Source organism: Lepidochelys kempii, chromosome 2 (genome assembly GCF_965140285.1).
Source record: "Lepidochelys kempii isolate rLepKem1 chromosome 2, rLepKem1.hap1, whole genome shotgun sequence".
Lineage (NCBI taxonomy): Eukaryota > Metazoa > Chordata > Testudines > Cheloniidae > Lepidochelys > Lepidochelys kempii.
Window position 1 is genome coordinate 132468657 of NC_136381.1, and position 19714 is coordinate 132488370.

A 19714-nucleotide genomic window follows, 5' to 3' on the forward strand; every position below is an offset into this window, starting at 1 on the left:
AGTGGAATTTGAGACTTCTCTTGTGGGGCATGAATGCATATTCATTAATATTTCAATTAAACAGCTACTTAAGCAATTATTATATAAGATAAAACATTGTGTTTTTTTGGCAATGTGCCTTGAGGTCTTTGTACATTACATGAATTGGAGTAATCATTTATTAATATATTACATTTTCTTGTAATATGGGGCGTTTTTAATTTCTACATATCCTCAAGCAAGCTGTCTGTCTAGCAAATGCTGCCACAATTATATTATTTTTTTTAGAAAACAATGCAGTTCTCACCAACATTTCTCCACAACACATTGTATAACCCATTTTCTTTGGTTGTCTTCACACAAGAGACTTCCAATCTGTTGGTTAGAAATCAGAAATTAAATAAAAAATAGTTTATTTTGGCTGTAAAGGGGCTTTGCAATAGTAGAAGTTCTGTGTCCCACCTCGGGTGACAAAACAGGCTCTGTGGATGTCTACCCTTGACCACTGTTCAGAAGTGCTAACGCTGGTGTTTCTTTTATTTTTCTTTGCATCCTAGGAGTCATCAGGACTGCCTTGCATAACATGGACAGGGAAGCCAGAGAGCATTATTCCGTTGTCATTCAAGCCAAAGATATGGCTGGGCAGGTCGGAGGACTATCAGGGTCAACAACTGTAAATATCACACTCACTGATGTCAACGACAATCCACCCAGGTTTCCTCAGAGTATGTAAAAGTTCGATATGTATTTGATTTGAAAAGCCACACTGATTTTTAGTGATGGAAGTGACCTATTAATGAGAATCAATCACTGTTCAAGTTACAGGTGGAGAGGGGACACAAAAAGTGATGTTTTCAGGGGTTTTATTTTTCATCTTTTTCATGTGGGATAGTGTGTGAGGGTGTGATACAATTCCAGCACAGAAGCCAACCATGATCCCTTTACATATAATACTACTACTAACAACAACAATAATAGGGAAAAGACAAGAACTCTACTGTGGGTTCTGCTCCATCCATTCTGAAATGTAATTACATGATAATATGGTATGGATTCACCAAATTAATCGTGTTGTTCCCATGACAGGGAAGGAATTATAAACTTTAATCCAGCATGTACATGCCCCTCCACCACCCCGCTCCAACACAAGATTTATAAATCACTTTTGATATTAAAAACAATAGTTCAAAGTATGATATTACTATTATTGTTGGTGTTGTACAGTAAATCCTGCCTTTTCCCGAAGTAAGTGAAGTGTGGATACTAAATATCAAAAACCAAATGCTCGCACATCACAAGTTATGACGAATGTTCATGTAGTAGGAATATCTTAGTGTAACTCCTCACTCATGGCATCATGTAGAATACAGATACTTCACACTTAGCTAGCATGGATGTAAATGTCAGTGTAGATGATGAGGCACTGCTTAGGTGAGTAGAGTAGGGTGTCCTACCTGCTTGAGCCTTTAATGTATGTACCCTTCATAGCTTTCTACACACCCAAGCAGTGCTTATTTTTATCAGTGTAGTGTCGCAGTGTCAGAGCCTCTCTCCACCCTCCCACCCACCCTCCCCACCCCCGCTGCCTCCCCCTGCCTTTCACTGCTGCATGTAATATACACCAGAGTGAGGGTGGGCACAGCCTGTCTTTCACCGTGCTGTGTAGCTTCATGTAACTGCAAGTGCATACAAGGTCACAATCAAATAACGAATAGGAAATGTATTGACACCCAGCATATGCATTTAGAATTCTGAAACAGGAGTTGTAGTCTTCTAAGACTTCAGAGTCTGGCCCCAAAAAGGTATTTAAGAGACTTTTCAGACCAAAATTGCATGACTAAACCTACTTTTGATTGCAAATTGGCTCAGGGCCAGTAAAAGTATGGTTATCTGGACTTAGACATTATTAAGAGCCACTGTAGAACATAATGGCCTAGCAACTATAAGTTCACCCAGTGGGAAATATGTTAAGCTGTTTAAAGGAAAAGATTTATAAGGAAGAATTGAGATCACAAAGCTCCAAGGAAAGATACAATTATCTGACAATTAATGTTATGTAGTTAGGAAGCTCTTTAAAAGTTTTGTAATAATGAATACTTGTCCTGTCCTTCCCATATGCACAATGAAGAGCCTTTGAAATGTAATCTGAGATAGTTAATTCAGTTTTATATCCCATAAAATTGGCAAGATAGCCACCACCATCTTTAACACTTTCACATTTTGATTGGAAAGATGAAGGCTACAGCATATAGTGGAATAAATGTAATATTTAGATATCTTAATTAACAAATAAAAAGTCTTAGGTTACCATGATGTGTGAGAATTCAGTGACCAAAGAAGGCAAAAATACAAAGCAGCTTTCAAAAGTTTTGGAGAGTTGTTTCCTTTTATTGGAGGTAGGGAGAGTCAGGGTTGGGGATGTGCCTAGATATTAAACTGACACAGAAATGCACACCAACCTCCCTGGCAGGTTTTGGAGATGAGTAACTCCAATGTATGAACTCTAATGGCTGCCAAGTTTGCAGACAACACACAGGCTGAACTAGTGGTGTCACTGGGCAAAGTTCCAGTCTAGTGGAGAGTCTTGATTGTCCTTGTAATCTTCAGCACCAGTAAATCTTCCCCCCAAAACCCGTATGGTGCCTTCTTCTGCCACTCTCTGCAAAGCCACACAGAGTGACAACCTCCCCACTTAACAACAGCCTTCCTCCTTATTTCCAAAGCAAAGGCACAAGCCCCAGTACTCACTCTGGGCAGCAGCGATAATGGGTCCAGCTCTGGGTTGTCCTTCTTGTGAGATTCCTCCTTGGCACAGTGAATCATAGAATATCAGGGTTGGAAGAGACCTCAGGAGGTTATCTAGTTCAACCCCCAGCTCAAAGCAGGACCAATCCCCAACTAAATCATCCCAGCCAGGGCTTTGACAAGCCTGACCTTAAAAACCTCTAAGGAAGGAGATTCCACCACCTCCCTAGGTAACCAATTCCAGAGCTTCACCACCCTCCTAGTGAAAAAGTTTTTCCTAACATCCAACCTAAACTTCCCCCACTGCAACTTGAGACCATTGGTTCTTGTTCTGTCATCTGGTACCACTGAAAACAGTCTAGCTCCATCCTCTTTGGCACCCCCTTTCAGGTAGTTGAAAGCAGCTATCAAATCCCCCCTCATTCTGCTCTTCTGCAGACAAAAAAATCCCAGTTCCCTCAGCCTCTCCTCAAAAATCATGTGCTCCAGCCCCCTAATCATTTTTGTTGCCCTCCGCTGGACTCTTTCCAATTTTTCCACATCCTTCTTGTAGTGTGGGGCCCAAAACTGAGGCCTCACCAATGCCAAATAGAGGGGAATGATCATGTCCCTCGATCTGCTGACAATGCTCCTACTTATACAGCCCAAAATGCTGTTAGCCTTCCTGGCAACAAGGGGACACTGTTGACTCATATCCAGCTTCTCGTCCACTGTAACCCCTAGGTCCTTTTCTGCAGAACTGCTGCCTAGCCATTCGGTCCCTAGTCTGTAGCAGTGCATGGGATTCTTCTGTCCTAAGTGCAGGACTCTGCATTTATCCTTGTTGAACCTCATCAGATTTCTTTTGGCCCAATCCTCCAATTTGTCTAGGTCCCTCTGTATCCTCTCCCTACCCTCTAGTGTATCTACCACTCCTCCCAGTTTAGTGTCATCCGCAAACTTGCTGAGGATGCAATCCACGCCATACTCCAGATCATTAATGAAGATATTGAACAAAACCAGCCCCAGGACCAATCCTTGGGGCACTCCGCTTGATACTGGCTGCGAACTAGACATGGAACCATTGATCACTACCCATTGAGCCCAACAATCTAGCCAACTTTCTATCCACCTTATAGTCCATTCATCGAGCCCATACTTCTTTAACTTGCTGGCAAGAATACTGTGGAAGACCGTATCAAAAGATTTGCTAAAGTCAAGGAATAACATGTCCACTGCTTTCCCCTCATCCACAGAGCCAGTTATCTCGTCACAGAAGGCAATTAGATTAGTCAGGCATGACTTGCCCTTGGTGAATCCATGCTGACTGTTCCTGATCACTTTCCTCTCCTCTAAGTGCTTCAGAATTGATTCCTTGAGAATTTGCTCCATGATTTTTCCAGGGACTGCGGTGAGGCTGACTGGCCTGTAGTTCCCAGGATCCTCCTCCTTCCCTTTTTTAAAGATGGGCACTACATTAGCCTTTTTCCAGTCATCTGGGACCTTCCCCGATCGCCATGAGTTTTCAAAGATAATGGCCAATGACTCTGCAATCACATCCGCCAACTCCTTTAGCACTCTTGGATGCAGCACATCCGGCCCCATGGACTTGTGTTCGTCCAGCTTTTCTAAATAGTCGTGAACCACTTCTTTCTTCACAGAGGGCTGGTCATCTCCTCCCCATACTGTGCTGCTCAGTGCGGTAGTCTGGGAGCTGACCTTGTTCATGAAGACAGAGGCAAAAAAAGCATTGAGTACATTAGCTTTTTCCACATCCTCTGTCACTAGGTTGCCTCCCCCATTCAGTAAGGGGCCCACACTTTCCCTGACCTTCTTGTTGCTAACATACCTGTAGAAACCCTTCTTGTTACTCTTAACAGCCTTTCCTAGCTGCAACTCCAATTGTGATTTGGCCTTCCTGATTTCACTCCTACAGGCCTGAGCAACATTTTTATACTCCTCCCTGGTCATTTGTCCAATCTTCCGCTTCTTGTAAGCTTCTTCTTTTTTTTTTTTTTAAGATCAGCAAGGATTTCACTGTTAAGCCATATTTGGTCACCTGCCATATTTACTATTCTTTCTACACATCGGGATGGTTTGTTCCTGCAGCCTCAGTAAGGATTCTTTAAAGTACAGCCAGCTCTCCTAGACTCCTTTCCCCCTCATGTTATTCTCCCCGGGGATCCTGCCCATCAGTTCCCCAAGGGAGTCAAAGTCTGCTTTTTGAAGTCTGGGGTCCGTATTCTGCTGCTCTCATTTTTCCTCTTGTCAGGATCCTGAATTCGACCATCTCATAGTCACTTCCTCCCAGGTTCCCATCCTCTTTTGCTTCCCCTGTTAATTCTTCTCTGTTTGTGAGCAGCAGGTCAAGAAGAGCTCTGCCCCTAGTTGGTTCTTCTGGCACTTGAACCAGGAAATTGTCCTCTACACTTTCCAGAAACTTCCTGGATTGTCTGGGCACTGCTGTATTGCTCTCCCAGCAGAAATCGGGGTGATTGAAGTTCCCCATGAGAACCAGGGCCTGTGATCTAGTAACTTCGGTTAGTTGCCAGAAGAAAGCCTCGTCCACCTCATCCCCCTGGTCTGGTGGTCTATAGCAGACTCCCACCATGGCATCACCCTTGTTGCTCACACTTCTAAACTTAATCCAGAGACACTCAGGTTTTTCTGCAGTTTCATGCTGGAGCTCTGAGCAGTCATACTTCTCTCTTACATACAACGCAACTCCCCCACCTTTTCTGCCCTGCCTGTCCTTCCTGAACAGTTTATATCCATCCATGACAGTACTCCATTCATGTGAGTTATCCCACCCAGTTTCTGTTATTCCAATCACATCATAATTCCTTGATTGTGCCAGGACTTCCAGTTCTCCCTGCTTGTTTCCCAGGCTTCTTGCATTTGTGCTCATACTGAATCCTGTCCTGGGGTGTCCCTGGTCAGCCGCTCTGTCCTTTCTTGGCTTCGGGCAGAGTCTCAGCTGCTGCACTCTGTGAGGGCTTGCTTGTTGTAGACCTTCTGTCTGGAGCTCCAGACACACACAAACTCTGTTGCTCTCCCTCTCTCCAGGCTCTTACCCTCCCCAAACAGCATTTCCTCTTGGCCTATGCTCTCTAAACCCCAAAGGGGTTACATGATATATAATGCACATTTTCATATGTATTAAAATAACTTAATGTAGTTAAATATTACCAATTTTAAAAGTGTGATTGAAGAAACACATTTTTCGATAGAGATGATGTTCTAATAATTGGATGCCTTCATGGGTTCCTCTGTGACTGTTCCCAGTAAGGCAATCTAATAGCAATAATTCACTTAGGGTAAAAGCTGTTGCTATGCAGATGGCCCATGCGTCACTTAAGCATTACTTAAGACCTACTTAACTCTTTTAAGGCCTTAATCAGTGCATAGGGACATGTACTGGCTGTGTAGTTGGTTGATTTTCATCCTAACTACAGTAGGAAGCTATCAGCTCTATGTTTATAAAGATTTTTTTTCTAAATAATGTTCTCCAGCTCTTCAGTTTTAAGATGACACACACTGTTTTTTGGGTTTTTTTTCATCTGTGAGTTCCATAGCTGAGTTTTTGTTCCACAATAATTATTGCTTGTCCTTGTGCATAGTTTGCAACTTAGCATGACAATAGTCTTCTAGCATTTTGGTTTACATGCAATAAGGTTTGATTATTTAATATATTTAATAATTCTCTTCATATAATCTTTCTTAGAGTCTGGGATAAAGAACAGCTGGGATCTGGGTAGTTGGAAATTTTGCTGCGAGGATAATTTCCTGAAAGGCAATTATAAACATAAAATCAATATTCTTCCCACACATGCAGAAAAGCCTTAATTTTGTGGAAAGGAGAAGCTTGCAAGTGAGGGGAAAATATAAGAGCCTCTACGGATTTAGATTAGCTCAGCAGCTAGTGCTACTTAAAAATTAAACTAAATGTCTATCCTTTTCTGTTGTGAAAATTCAGCCGTTACATTGGGCCTTAGGGAGCAGAGACCAATGGGCAATTTGAGGGATCTCAGGCTACGTCTACACTACACGCCATTTTTGGCAGCATGTAGTGTACATACCTGGAAGCCTCACCCCCCCCCCCAGCATGAGTATAAATAGGAGTGTAGCCAGTGAGGCATGGCTTAGATAAGTAGAGTAAAGATATGCCTGAGAGGTATGAGTATGTATGCAAGCATATACCTTGTGTGCTGTCTACTTACCCAAGACGTGCTTCCTATCTACACTGCTATTTTTAAACATGTGGTGTCTCACTGCCTCCCCACTGCTGGAGTCTTTCCCCGCTGCAGGAAAAGGCTCCCCTGTGAGGAACAGTTCTGGAAGAGGGAAGACATCAGTGAAAGGCTTCAGCAGTTCCCTGCTGCTGGACCACTACTTTGTCATAGGGCAAGATACCAGCAGCTAAATGGCAGAAAGGAAAGGCTCTGCCAGCTCCTGGCTGCCAGAGCTGACTCCAGGAAAGGCTCCATCAGCTTGACCTTTCCCAGTGGCCTCCTCCCTGCTAGTCTTTTCTTGCCTCAATGAAAGGCTCTGGCAACAGGGAGCTGCTGGAGCTTTTCCCCACTGTTCCCCTCTGCCAGAACCTTTCACTGACACATGTAGCTACAACACTGTGGTGTGGACACAGCCTGCTTTTCCCTGTGGAGTGTAGCTATACAGACACTATCTGCTGCCAAAAATGGTGAGTAGTGTAGATGTAGCCTCAATGTGAGGAATCTCCAAAATGAGATCCTCATCGAGATTTCCTCCATGCTGCCCTGTTGTACCAGCTATGCTGAAATTTGTCACCAGCCAAACCATACTGCAACAGCTGGAAATAGTTTTCTGCAAAACTTTGATTTCTCCTCCAGCCCGTCGCTTTCAATCAGATATGGGTCTCAAGTTTAATCCAGACTACCTCAATACATTATTAAGTGGCCTCAAGGTAAAGGTTCATTTTGATGTCACAAAGAAGTGGACTTTATTAAGCAATAATTCCTAGTAGTTGCTGACAAATATATTTAGATTATATTTCAATAGCCTGTATCTTTATTATCCAAGCAATTTTTTTTTCAAATTTAGCACACAAATTTGCATGCCAAGTTAGAATCAAAGTTCACCCTTTTTTGAGTTGGCTGAATGGGGAGGAAATATGGTCAGAATTGTTTTTAAAAGCACTCATAACTCAGAAAGAGTCAATGGGATTGTGTTTAAGATTTATGGAAAAACTGACAGTCCAGCTATTATGAAGCATGAAAAATGTTAGCCCCCTGCAAAGTGAATGTTTTGCAGATCTGAATGCAAGGACATAGGGTGCTAATGAAAACTATTTTGCAACTTTAACTGTAGAGGGCATTAAGACTGACATAAGAGTGCCACTTGAGGAATTATCTCAACTATTGAGCAGAACTTTACTGCCATTAAACATGAATCAAGTCAATGTTTGTATGATAGTCACACTGCATAACTCTCCTGCTCAACTGTTATTTTCTTCCTCTCTTGTTCTTAAAGTTTTCAATTATACAATTATTTCAATTAGTAATATGTATAATGTCTCTACTTCTGGTCCAAAAGAGACCGGCCAGTGACTGACACATCCTTTGTTTAAATGGCTTAGTGTACAATGTATTGATTATTCTCCTTTTTTTACAAGATAACATCAGATGAAGTAAATCCCCAAACTATTTGACTTTGATTGTTTTACATTTAAAAATTGCAAATGTTTCTCACCTTTTATTAAAGGTAAGCGTGGTAAGAGTTGAACTATCCAGGCTCAATTTCTTTAAATTTTCAGAGCATGTGGCTTCTCTCTAATTCTCTCAGCAGGAGATATGACAGGAGAAAAAATAAATAGGCATGTGTTTGTCTTTTATTATCTGATGCTGGTATGAGAATCAAATCTGTCAAGCCAAAGAGCAGCAACCTACTGTTCCAAACATAAGAGACATGGGGGTGGGAGGTTGGGGGGGCAGTGGTTAACCCCCTATAAGAATTGTTTGGAATCACCTGCCTAGCAAGGTTGCTGAACCAAAGATATTAGGTCATTTTAAAAGCAGCTAGTATCAAGACCGTCCCAAGGAAATATTGTGTAAAAAGAGACAACCCTCAATGATCTGAATGGTTTTTTACCTTTTCCACTATGTTTTACATTCTTAATATACTAGAATCATTTGTTAACATATGATGTGCCCTGAGAGATGGAAAGGAATACATAACATAATAACTTACGAAGAACATAAAATGTATCCAAGAGTTAAGAGCTAAGGGTTTTCTGTTTGTTTGAGACAGCTAAGAATTCTCTCTCTCACTCTGTCGCTCTCTCTTTCTCTCTCTGGAGCTGGGCAAATAATGTGCAAGAAATAATTTTTGATGAATTTGCCTTCTTTTTATGTTCACAGAATGCCTGTGAGCAAATGTAATTTCATTGTATGTATAGATTATTTGAACTTAGTCAACTAAATAGGTTTTGAATATCATTTACAGCATTGCTTGCTTTATTTGAAAACTGAGATTTGTTGCTTTAACTGTATTTGGTCACATAAGGTTGATGGTATTGCCTTTGTTCCCCAGTTAGATAAGCGTAATTCTTATAATCAGGTTTTTATTGTAAATACTCCTGGAAGGTAAATTTAACACTCAGTTTTCAAGAGTATTTTAAGTATGTGATTTTAAAAATTGATCACACGACAGTTCTTGGAAGTCAAACACAAAAGGGTAGCTAACATGGCCAAAGAGATTTGTATTTAAATTCAAATAATTTCTTGTGAAAAATTATTTTCTTTATTCACCTACTTGGGGGGTTGGGTGGTGGGGAGGGTGAGTATTCCCACATCCATGACAATAGCCAGATGATTGTTCCACTTGATACAGTCATCCTTGTGCTTTTCTACATACAACAAATTATTCACATATATTCCTCACATGTCCAAGGTAGACGAGAACATTTCCCAGGATCTACATTGAAAATAAATGAACTTGTTTCAGCAAATACCAAACATTCATGACTGACAAATAGGGATAAAGATTCTAGCTAGAGCAGAAAACTAATGTTTTCTCTAAACAGCTCAATGTCATAAATGTGCTTTGTTACCCAGCAGCACAGTTACAAACATGGGTCCTGCCCTTGCAAAGGAGACTATGCAGCTGTAGTCCTGTAGACCTCACAAGACCCCCATTTAATCACTGGGACTCCATGTGGGTGCAGGTTTCTGCCCTGATGCAACAAGTTACAGAATCCAGTCCCCAGATCTCTATGATGTGGATTTCCGATGGAATTTGGAACAAGTCCTTGATACATTACATGAAAACTTCAGAACTTAATTTTACATCATTTCTCTGGGTAACACAGGGAATATAAAATCAATATTACTTTGTTCTAATTTCCTTACTGGTGAAATCAATGCTGGGTTTTAATTAGATAAACTGATTTTTTTTTAAGCTTCCTAGTTTAGTTTTGGGGTTGACAGCAAAGAGCTGAAGTAGTCTCACATTTGAAGAAAACACTGTATATTTGTTAGCAGCAGACTGAAAACAAACCCTTGTTTATCAAGTAAAAATAGAATGCAAGACCGAATGTGAGAAACAAATTCAGACTTTACAATAGCATCAAAGTCTGAGTTATTATCAGGTAATATAGTCTAGGTGTTCTTAAAATTCATCACAGTCTTAAAACTTCTTTTTCAAAATTACAGGTTACAATTCAGCAATGAATTTAAGTTCATATTTAATTTTCAAATGTATCTTTAAGTAGATCCAGTGCAGTGCATAGTTTTGAAAACACTTTTTTGTAGGATTAATGCTATTTTTTCTGTTATTCTTCATGACTGAAAGTGTCTCTTAAAGCAGAAACTGGGAAAAAAAAGTGTGCTTCTGAGAAACTCATGAAGAGTTGTCCTGATTCAAAATGACAGCACCATCTGTTGTTCTCAATAAGACTGAGGCCACAGGCTGTCCCCAATTAAGACAGTGGCAATTTTGGCCCAATCTTCTTTTGTTCTCAGTAGGTCTGAAGCCACAGGCTGCCATTAGCAAAGGTTGGCAGTCTGTAGCCTCAGTAGCTGTGCTGTAGTGACACCATGCGGAAAAAAAGTATGAAATGATGTTTTCACAAATCAGTTTAATATGTCTTCATTCAAAATGACAGCACCTTTATAATGCATTTATAATGGTGTTAAATATATTTTAAAGTGTTTTTAATTTACAGGGGTGGGGGTCGCACTCAGAGGCTTGCTATGTGAAAGGGGTCACCACTACAAAAGTTTGAGAATCACTGCCCTAATGTGTGTTAATGAGCACTACGTAAATGTCGATGAACATTCACCCCCCCCCCCCCGATGAAAAAATATTTCCAGCAATTTTAATTGAAATGTATGGATGGGTAAAATAAGAAAAATGCTGTTTGATAACTTTATTAGAGCTTGATTTAAGCATATTTACTCTGCATATTTTGATATGTGATGTTAATAGTTTGTGATTTAATGTTTATGGAACTTTAACCATTTAAATCTCAACAGCTACTGTCATTAAATAATTATTGTCTAACTCTCTCCATTGTTTGATCCCCCCATAATTCCCTGAAACTATGAAAGTTTAAATAGACAAAAATCAAATAAAATGCTTAAAACCCATAATTATGTGATACTGTGAAAATTAAAACTGATAAAAAATCAAATATTTAAAATTATAAAAAAATCAAATAAAAGAAATTGAATTCTGCCAAGCCTAAATATAGGTCTGCTAGTATAACAGTACTGGGCATATTTCTCAATGAACTCAGTAATATTAAACTCTTCCGGCTCCATATCAACAGCCATTGGTGTCATTGTATCATAATTGCAGCTTCTCTTGTCTCATTCTTTTTTATAGGCATTTACGTTACATAATAGGCCTTTTTACGTTATGTCTAGACAATGGGGTGCATGAATACTCACTTCAGATATAAACAGATTTTGTTCAGTGCAATAAAGTTTTGAGTGGTAATCACTCTTGCAACTGCAAGAGTTGGGAAGGAAGAGAACAACTCCAAGCTTTTTACATTTGTAAATGTAGTTACAAATGTTTCCTTCACCAGATGAGGTGGAAAATGAACATAGAGAGTTATATGTTTACTAAGGCTGCAAAATACTCATGCTACACTGGCTGTTGCCTCTAAACCTTATATTGAAACACATGTTTCAAAGTATAAGAACTGGGACTTTTCTGTGAACATAGATTTTTACCCCACTGTAAGGAGACTGGTTCTGTCATTCTTGCCTACAAAACAGTGATCTGCTCTTTGAAGAAATTATGTCCCATAGTCAAGGTATGTGTAGTGTGTTGATACGTTGATATTTTTGTGTGGATAATATAAACCAGTGATTCACATCACAGTGTATTTTCCCAAATGTTTGCTAACAAGAGGTATTGTGCTCCAATTACTTAATTATCTCTTGAACTAGTATTTTATCTTTTAGTGGCCATCAGAACCTGCTTGTTCAAATACTGGATGTCACTTAGAATTCTGGCTGGTGCTCTTTATGGTCAGAAATGTATATGGTTTGCAGTTTAGTATGGTCAGTATTCTGAGGTAATTGTGTTCTCTGATTAGCAGGCACGATGGGTGTTGAGCATTCTGAAATTCTGTTTCTAGCTTGATTACAAATATTGTCCTAATATTTTTTTCCAGAACATTATCAGCTGTATGTTCCTGAATCAGCCCAAGTTGGGTCAGCAGTAGGCAAAATCAAGGCAAATGACGCAGATGCTGGTTCTAATGCAGACATGAAATACACGATCATAAACGGTGATGGTTCTGGAGTGTTTTCCATATCCACTGACAAAGAGACACGGGAAGGAATTATTTCCCTGAAGAAGGTAAGCAAATGGCTTTGGAAGTGCTTCTGTAAATATAATTAAAATGTTAGTGAAGTCTGCACAAGACAAGCAGAGGTCAAGATGGAAATGTTTGTTTTAATTTGTAAACTTACTAGAGCACATATTGATCCAATGCTAATATAACGTCTCCATCAAAAGCTTTAATTCTGTGTTGGAAGTGCAGAAGGAGATGGGAAACAATCTGAAGGCAACAATTAATTAAATATTCTGTGCTTCTAGAATGACCAGAGTTCAGTATTCAGTAATATCCAAATAGACTGAATCAGATTAAACCATGTAGGATTTTTTTAAAGGTCCCGCCCCTTGCAAGTGGCTATATTGTTCATGAAACATTTTGGATTAAACAAACTAAGTACAGACAGACAGCAAGAGTATAGTTGTCCCCAAATGTCTTGAATCCTGACCTAGAAGGTTCATCTATGGCAATGAGAAATTCAGTTTAGTTTTCATGCCTTTTCAGTCCTTGACCTCCCTGCTGAGACTACCGGAAAGGTGCCAATTATTGAGGTGGTTTATATAACATACACACTTACACCTTTGCAAATAGACTGAAATCACTAAGTAGCTATCAGGTGGTTATAACATATATGAATTATCCATGTTATCCAGATTCTAGTCAAATTGTTGGCCCTTAGACAAAAGGCTTTGTGCCATATATGGTGATGTTTAACTGAGTTCTACACAAATGGGTTTATGACACCGAGTTCATCTCATATCTGCATTAAGCAGGTCCCCTGAACTGAGTTTCTAGTAAATTCCCCACAAAATACTAAGACCCCTTTGTAGGATGTGACTGGATTTTTGTTTAGTTTTACATGAAGAAAACAGGAATTAACCATACGCTGTTATAATTAATTAATTAATTTTCAAAACATTGCCAATGGTAGGAAATTGTTTTTAGATTTAAATCTCTGTTTGGATTAACAGGCATCAATTAGTTTTGTTTTTTTTTTTGTTTTTTTTTTTAATGTGGAGCTGTTGTTTACCTGTGTAGACCTGGATTATACTACACAAACAAGCAATGGAAGAATGCATTAAAATTCATATTTTACTAATGTATTTGCTCACTTTCAATGAAGGCAGAAAGAATGAAAAACAATCTCTGGAAGATATGAAGAAGGGGAGATGTTGGGAGGGAAGCTCCAGAAGTGAAATCAAACAAAACTTTTTGAAAGAAAATATACTCCCCCCATCTCACTTTTCATGTTTATTGAAATATAACCAAAAACCCAAAATTAGAGTCAAAGTAAGAACAAATCACAGATACACAAACACACACAAAAAATCCACACACAAAATCCAAACCCTCCCCACCCCAGAATTTTTGTCCTTAAAACTAGAAGATCAATCCAGTATTATAGGGCCCCATCTCAGCCTCCATTCCACCAAGCTCATACTTTTTTATCCACATTGCCAGTGACTGAACAACTGCATAAATAGCATGAACAAGAGTTTCAGGTGTGCCATTCTGTGCTTGCCCCAGACAGCTGAACAGTGGCTCTGCAGAGGTAGTATAAAACCATTGTATTAACAACTACCAGAGTTTCAGAGAAAATGTCTGTCTTTTACTTATTGGAACAGATGCTGAGTCCTCTGGTGTCTGAAAAAGATCCAAAAGTCAATTTTCCGTAAGTCTGGCCATGCAACAATGGAACTCTCAGTTTTGAAGCCAACAAATCCCAAATGCAGATGTAAAGGGAACAGAATAATAAAAACTGCTCCACTATCTCCTCTGACCCAGAGCAGGCTTCCTGAGGATCCTCTTCATCTACTATGTGCTTCCCTCATAGGCTACTTCTAAAATAGAATTTACTATGAAATACCTGCAACCATATGTCCCTGTACGTGACAGGAACTCTGTTATTTTGAAGGTTCTATAATGACCTTACTGAGACAATCTTTTGGGCAATTCAATACTTCTAAATGGCATTCGGAGAAATATTCCATAAGCATGCTCTGGTTTAGAGCTCTCCTAAATTGAGCCACCATGCTGGAATGCTGTTGCCTGAATTTGCCAATGGGAAATACATTTTAAAGTAAGCGTAGGTTAGAGGGAGGCTGCTTGACTGTTACGGGGGGGGGGGGGGGGGGAATTACCCTTTTTTTCCACCAGTTACTCCATTTCTTCCCCTGTGACATATCGGAATAATACTGGGAATTGAGTTACCATTCTGAACTCTCAGCCATGCAAAGCCTATGAAAATTAAAAATACAAAGAATTCCATCAAGAAAGCTTCAGGGCATAACAACCCAAACCCCCTTCTTTAACTGGAAGGTAGACTCTCCAGTCTTCTCTCCATTAGGTTACATTATTGCCCCAGAGCATCTGAAAAAATAACCCGGTTTTCCAGGGGCAGGATACCCATACGCTATATAAATGCAAAGGACTAATAGGAATATTTATAGTTAATATCATCCTTTCTGCCAACATTAGTGTTCATCCCTTCCACCTCATCACCTTAATCTGGCACCTTATCACCTTAACCTGCTTTTCTCAGTTCTACTCAGCAACTGAATCACTGCCCAAGACAAGTCCCAAAATATCTGTAACTCCGGGAAGGCTCATCACAAGCTCCAACTTCTCTGAAAGAACAAAAGAGTACCATGAAATCCCCACCCACAAAAGCTCTTCTTCATGTTAATTGCTGCTCTGGCTGCTGCTGAATAATTATGTAAAGTGTAAAGAAAATAAAAGTCCCCATCTTCTGTGCTGCCCACCAGCACTGTGACATCATTTATGTGGATGAACATTTTCATTGACAGAGCGAAATTCCTCTTCCCCTTAATCCATGTATTTATGCCCTAAAATTCTATTACTATACACTGCCCACAGTAAAGTGTCCAAAGAAAAATAATACAATGGACTCAAGGGACAACTTTGTCTTATCCCAGAATATAGCCTCTCCCTTCCACTCTTTTACTAAAGGGCATAATACATGAACATCCAAGAGCTGCAGCCAATTAATAAACAGTAGGGAAATACCACTATGAGACTGGACCAACCATATATAATACAAGTTCATTCTTGTCAAAAGTTTTGGTCTGATCCAAGGACAAAACATAACTCTCCCATTTCCCCTGTCAACCAATTTCAAATACTTCCTGCAAACTACACAAAGTGCCTGCCAGCATGTGACCTTGAACTGCATTAAACTGAGTGGGATGCAATAATTTCCCTGCTTTTTCTCCAAACTTTTTGCTAGAAAAGCCAAAATTTTGTTTCCTGTTTTCAAAATGGTATTAGGTCTCCAGTTCCTGATGTCTTCCCAATCCTGTTTTTGAAAAAAAGAGAGGCCTTCATAAAAGGAAGGTCCGATGTACATGTATTCAAGGTGTCACTGAGAGCACTGCAGAGAGGGGATTCGTAAACCTTTGATAAAATTTGACTGTGTAATAGTCCGCCCTCAGAAAAGTTCCTTTCTTCAGTGACAAGACAACTACATGAACTTCCGTTTCCTCTATTGGCCTCACAAGTGAGTCCTGTTCCTGAACTGCCAGTGTTGGAAAACCTGCAATACTATCCAAAAACTGCTGCTGCTAGAAATGAGGAATGGTTTGTCCCTAAAAGAGCTCATTGTAATATTTGTAAATTATCCTCCACATGCCATTAGAGTCCCTGCAGACCTGCCCAGTGTTAGGATCCTGTAACCCCACCATAACCCAAAATAGTCTCTTTTCTTTACATCCTGAAAACATATCAGAGGAGACTATTGCACCTTCTGGCCTCAATTTTTTTGCAAATATAGCTGATTCCGGCTTTCTCCTTCAGTACTGAACCATTTCCTACTTAACTTCCCCAGAGATCCTTATTTCTAGGCATTCCCCACCTTGCAGTCAACTATGAAGATCTCTCAAATAGCTCTGCAATGCTAAATAATGCCTAATGAGATGTATGCAGCTGTCCTGAAAAAGAATGTTGACAGCTCACCAGATTCCTCTGTGTCCATTCCCAGCACTCCATCTGGGGTTCATGAAACTTCCAAACTATTTCTCTTTCTACAAAGATGGCTTCAACTTTTCTAATTGTCACTGCCCTATTAAGTAAATAACCATTTAGTTTCTAATAGCATTGACCCAAAAATCACTGTTCTATACTCCCCCAGTTCAACTTGACCAAGCAGTCGTCAGAAAACTCTACTGGCTGCACTACACATTGTCCAGTCATTGAAGTAGCTTTTGCATATACTCTGTCCAATCAACTACTCTACAAAATTCTCCTCTACAAAAATGTGAATTCCCGCTCTTTCACTGAATGAGGATACACAAAAAACATTTCTTAATCCAGCAACAACCCACACTGCTTCTAAGTAAGTTGCATTAACTCATAACCCTGCCAATTGATTCACACTGTCAGTCACTGCAGCTAAACAATTAAAATCTCCCATTAAAAACAAGTGTCATAATGTCTGTTAAAAAAAAAAAGGAGCAACCTCTGTAAATAAATCTTTCCTCAGCTTTTGATGCTGTGGGTTATAGATGGTGCCACAACAATACCCCAACCCAAATAACAGAAATCAATGAATAAACATCTTCTCAGCTGCAGTTCTTCTATGCTTTATACTGATGCTCCATAAGTATAAAACAGTACCCCTACTCCTTCATATGTATCAGATACTGAGGACCAAAAAGATGGTCTCCTCCTCCACTCTCTCTGCACTCACAAAATGTGACACCTAGAATATTGCTTTTGTTTCCTGCATCCCCATGAAATCCAAATCCTGCCCCTCCAAAAACTTAATAGATCAACTTCCTCCAGACCACACTCAGAATGGAGTGCATACTCCAAATTGCAATACCATCTATACAAAGGAAGGTCCAAGTACTTACTGGTACTTGTGATTCCTGTCTACTTGACCACCTCGTCACTGTTACTAATCCGTCTGATTTGCCCACACACTCTTTCCTTTAGCCACTTTTTCTTTGTTGGCTGGTTTATTATTCTCAGCTATGGGGGGGCCTTCTGAGTCCCCAGATATTGATCCCAACTGAGAGTTCTTTCTGAAGTTGCTCAAGCCCAGTAACCCCTGGGTCCCTTTCCCCTAATGAATGCATTTGTAACCCACCCACAGGGTCATCTCTCTGCTCTCCCTCATCCAGAAGAGTGCCTAATACAAACTGTATTATAATGCTGCCTGTTGGATCTGTGAAAATACTATGTGTTTCTCTGGGAGTCGTCCGGAATTGGGCTCTATCTCCCGGAGGCTACTGAAGCCAAACTGGAATATTTTAGGCGATAAAGTCTGGTGGTGCAGCAGGGCTAAGGCAAGGTCCCTGCCTGTTCTGACCCCACACCGCTCCTAGAAGTGACTGCCAGGTGCCTACAACCCGTGGGGGGGGTGGTATCTGGAAGGGGTGGGGGTCAGGGGCCAGAGGGCCTTGAAGAAGGGGTGGGGCAGGGAACAGGGCAAGGGTGCGATTGGGTTTGTGCGATTAGACAGCTGACAACCATATATGTGGTTCAGACAGCTGTAGGCCATAACCCCAGCAGTCTTCTCGGATCCTCTATTTTAAAAAATCCTACTGTTCTTGAAGCTCAGCACATAAAAACATGCTGCCCAACTATCAGGTCTTCTATACCAGAAGCTGCCAGTCCCTCCCTGGTGACTTGGCTTCCTGCACAACCAATTACACCTGCAGATGTTCCTTTCCAATTTTCTCTTTTTCTTCGTCATCATCTCTAATAGACTCCTCCACATTATTAGTGCTTGTACCCTCTTCTGTATTATCCTGGCTCTCAATGGTTCCCACTCCCTTGCTCTGATCCCTTCCCAATCCTTTACTGCTAAAGAACAAAGTCAGTCCTTCTCTCAAAAGTAGGGAGGCCATGCTGCTCAAAATAGGGCTTTCATCAATCATTGCAGGGCTGCTTGGAATCCTCTGCCCCCCAGCTCAAGGAAGGAGGAAAGGTCCTTGCACGGGTAGGAATGCAGTCTTTCCCTATTTTGCCATGTCTCTGGGCACTGCCTATAAACATGCCACTTTTTACACACACACACACACACACACACACAGCATCTAATGAAGTCCCTGCCATCCTCAGTTTTGTATGCATTAGAACAAAAGTGCATGTACTTCCTCAAACACTCTTTAATTCTACAGTTAAGAGAAGTGCATGGCTTCCAAGGATGCCTACAGTAACTCTGTTCAGAACCTAAATAAAATATGTTGGCAAGATGCTGAACTGTATTATTTACCTGGAAAAGTACAAAGGTGCCTTGAATTCACTATTCCAAACTCTACATTGACCCTATATTTTAATTGGAGGCTACAACACTTTGGCATAACATGAAACCCAGCGCAGAATGTCTGTTTCATGTATGTTTTTATTGTGGAAGAAAATAGTCACAGGCTTAATGGCAGGTTGGAATAAAGAAACGGCTACTATATCATCCCAATCCCTACTTCCTTTCCCAATTCCAAACCGCTCCCAGAAAAAATCCAGTTCGTTATCAGAGTGAAAGCTGACAATGAATTCTCTGCTGCCTAGCAGGTGGATCACAGTTTTCAGCTGTGCAAGCGAGAAACCTAAAGATTTTAACAAGAGTCAAAACAACAAAATCCCTAGTGTGACCTTTGTCTGTGTCCTCTCTGTAGCTCGGACGTATCACAAATCTATGCCAAGGCATCCTAAAATAATCCTTCCATTGTGAGGCACCCTGCCCAGAAGCCTGATCCTGATTGGCTATGACAGCTGCATGGGATTTGTTCCTGGGTGGCCCCTCAGAAGACATAGAGTCAGAAATAGACAAGTTAGGTCCTTCCTTATTGTCATTATTCCATGGCTGCTTATTCACAACAGGCCTTTCTGCTCCCTTATCAGCACTGCAGCTTCCCTCTGTGTTTCTGGGGCCCCCAGGGTCAGGAAAAACAAAAAACCCTACTTCAGAGTCTTAAAAAATGATTCTTTTAGGGCACTTTTCCCTCTGGTCAGCTCATATTCTTAATAATACTGAGTGAAATCCATTAAAGTGAATGGACCCCTGCAACAGAGGAGAGCCCAGTACTAGTCCCCTCTCCAATCACAGAGGAAGGGGGAGTCATAGGTGTGACTGCTAAAATGCCCTACACCCCTACATTACTGATACAGCCTGATTGTAGCAAAGCTCCAATGTATTCTTGCCCCTCTTGAACACCCAGGCAG

At 40.5% G+C, this 19714-nt stretch overlaps 1 protein-coding gene across 3 annotated transcripts in view; it reads left to right on the top strand.

Annotated features, from left to right (window-relative positions):
- CDH18 (cadherin 18) overlaps positions 1-19714 on the top strand; it is a 454121-nt gene that overhangs the window by 352709 nt on the left and 81698 nt on the right. For all 3 annotated transcript variants that reach the window (XM_073332279.2, XM_073332277.2, XM_073332280.2), the window contains 2 exons: positions 537-704; positions 12365-12552. In XM_073332279.2, the coding sequence (XP_073188380.1) occupies positions 537-704; positions 12365-12552 (356 nt within the window). The remainder of the gene's footprint in view (positions 1-536; positions 705-12364; positions 12553-19714) is intronic.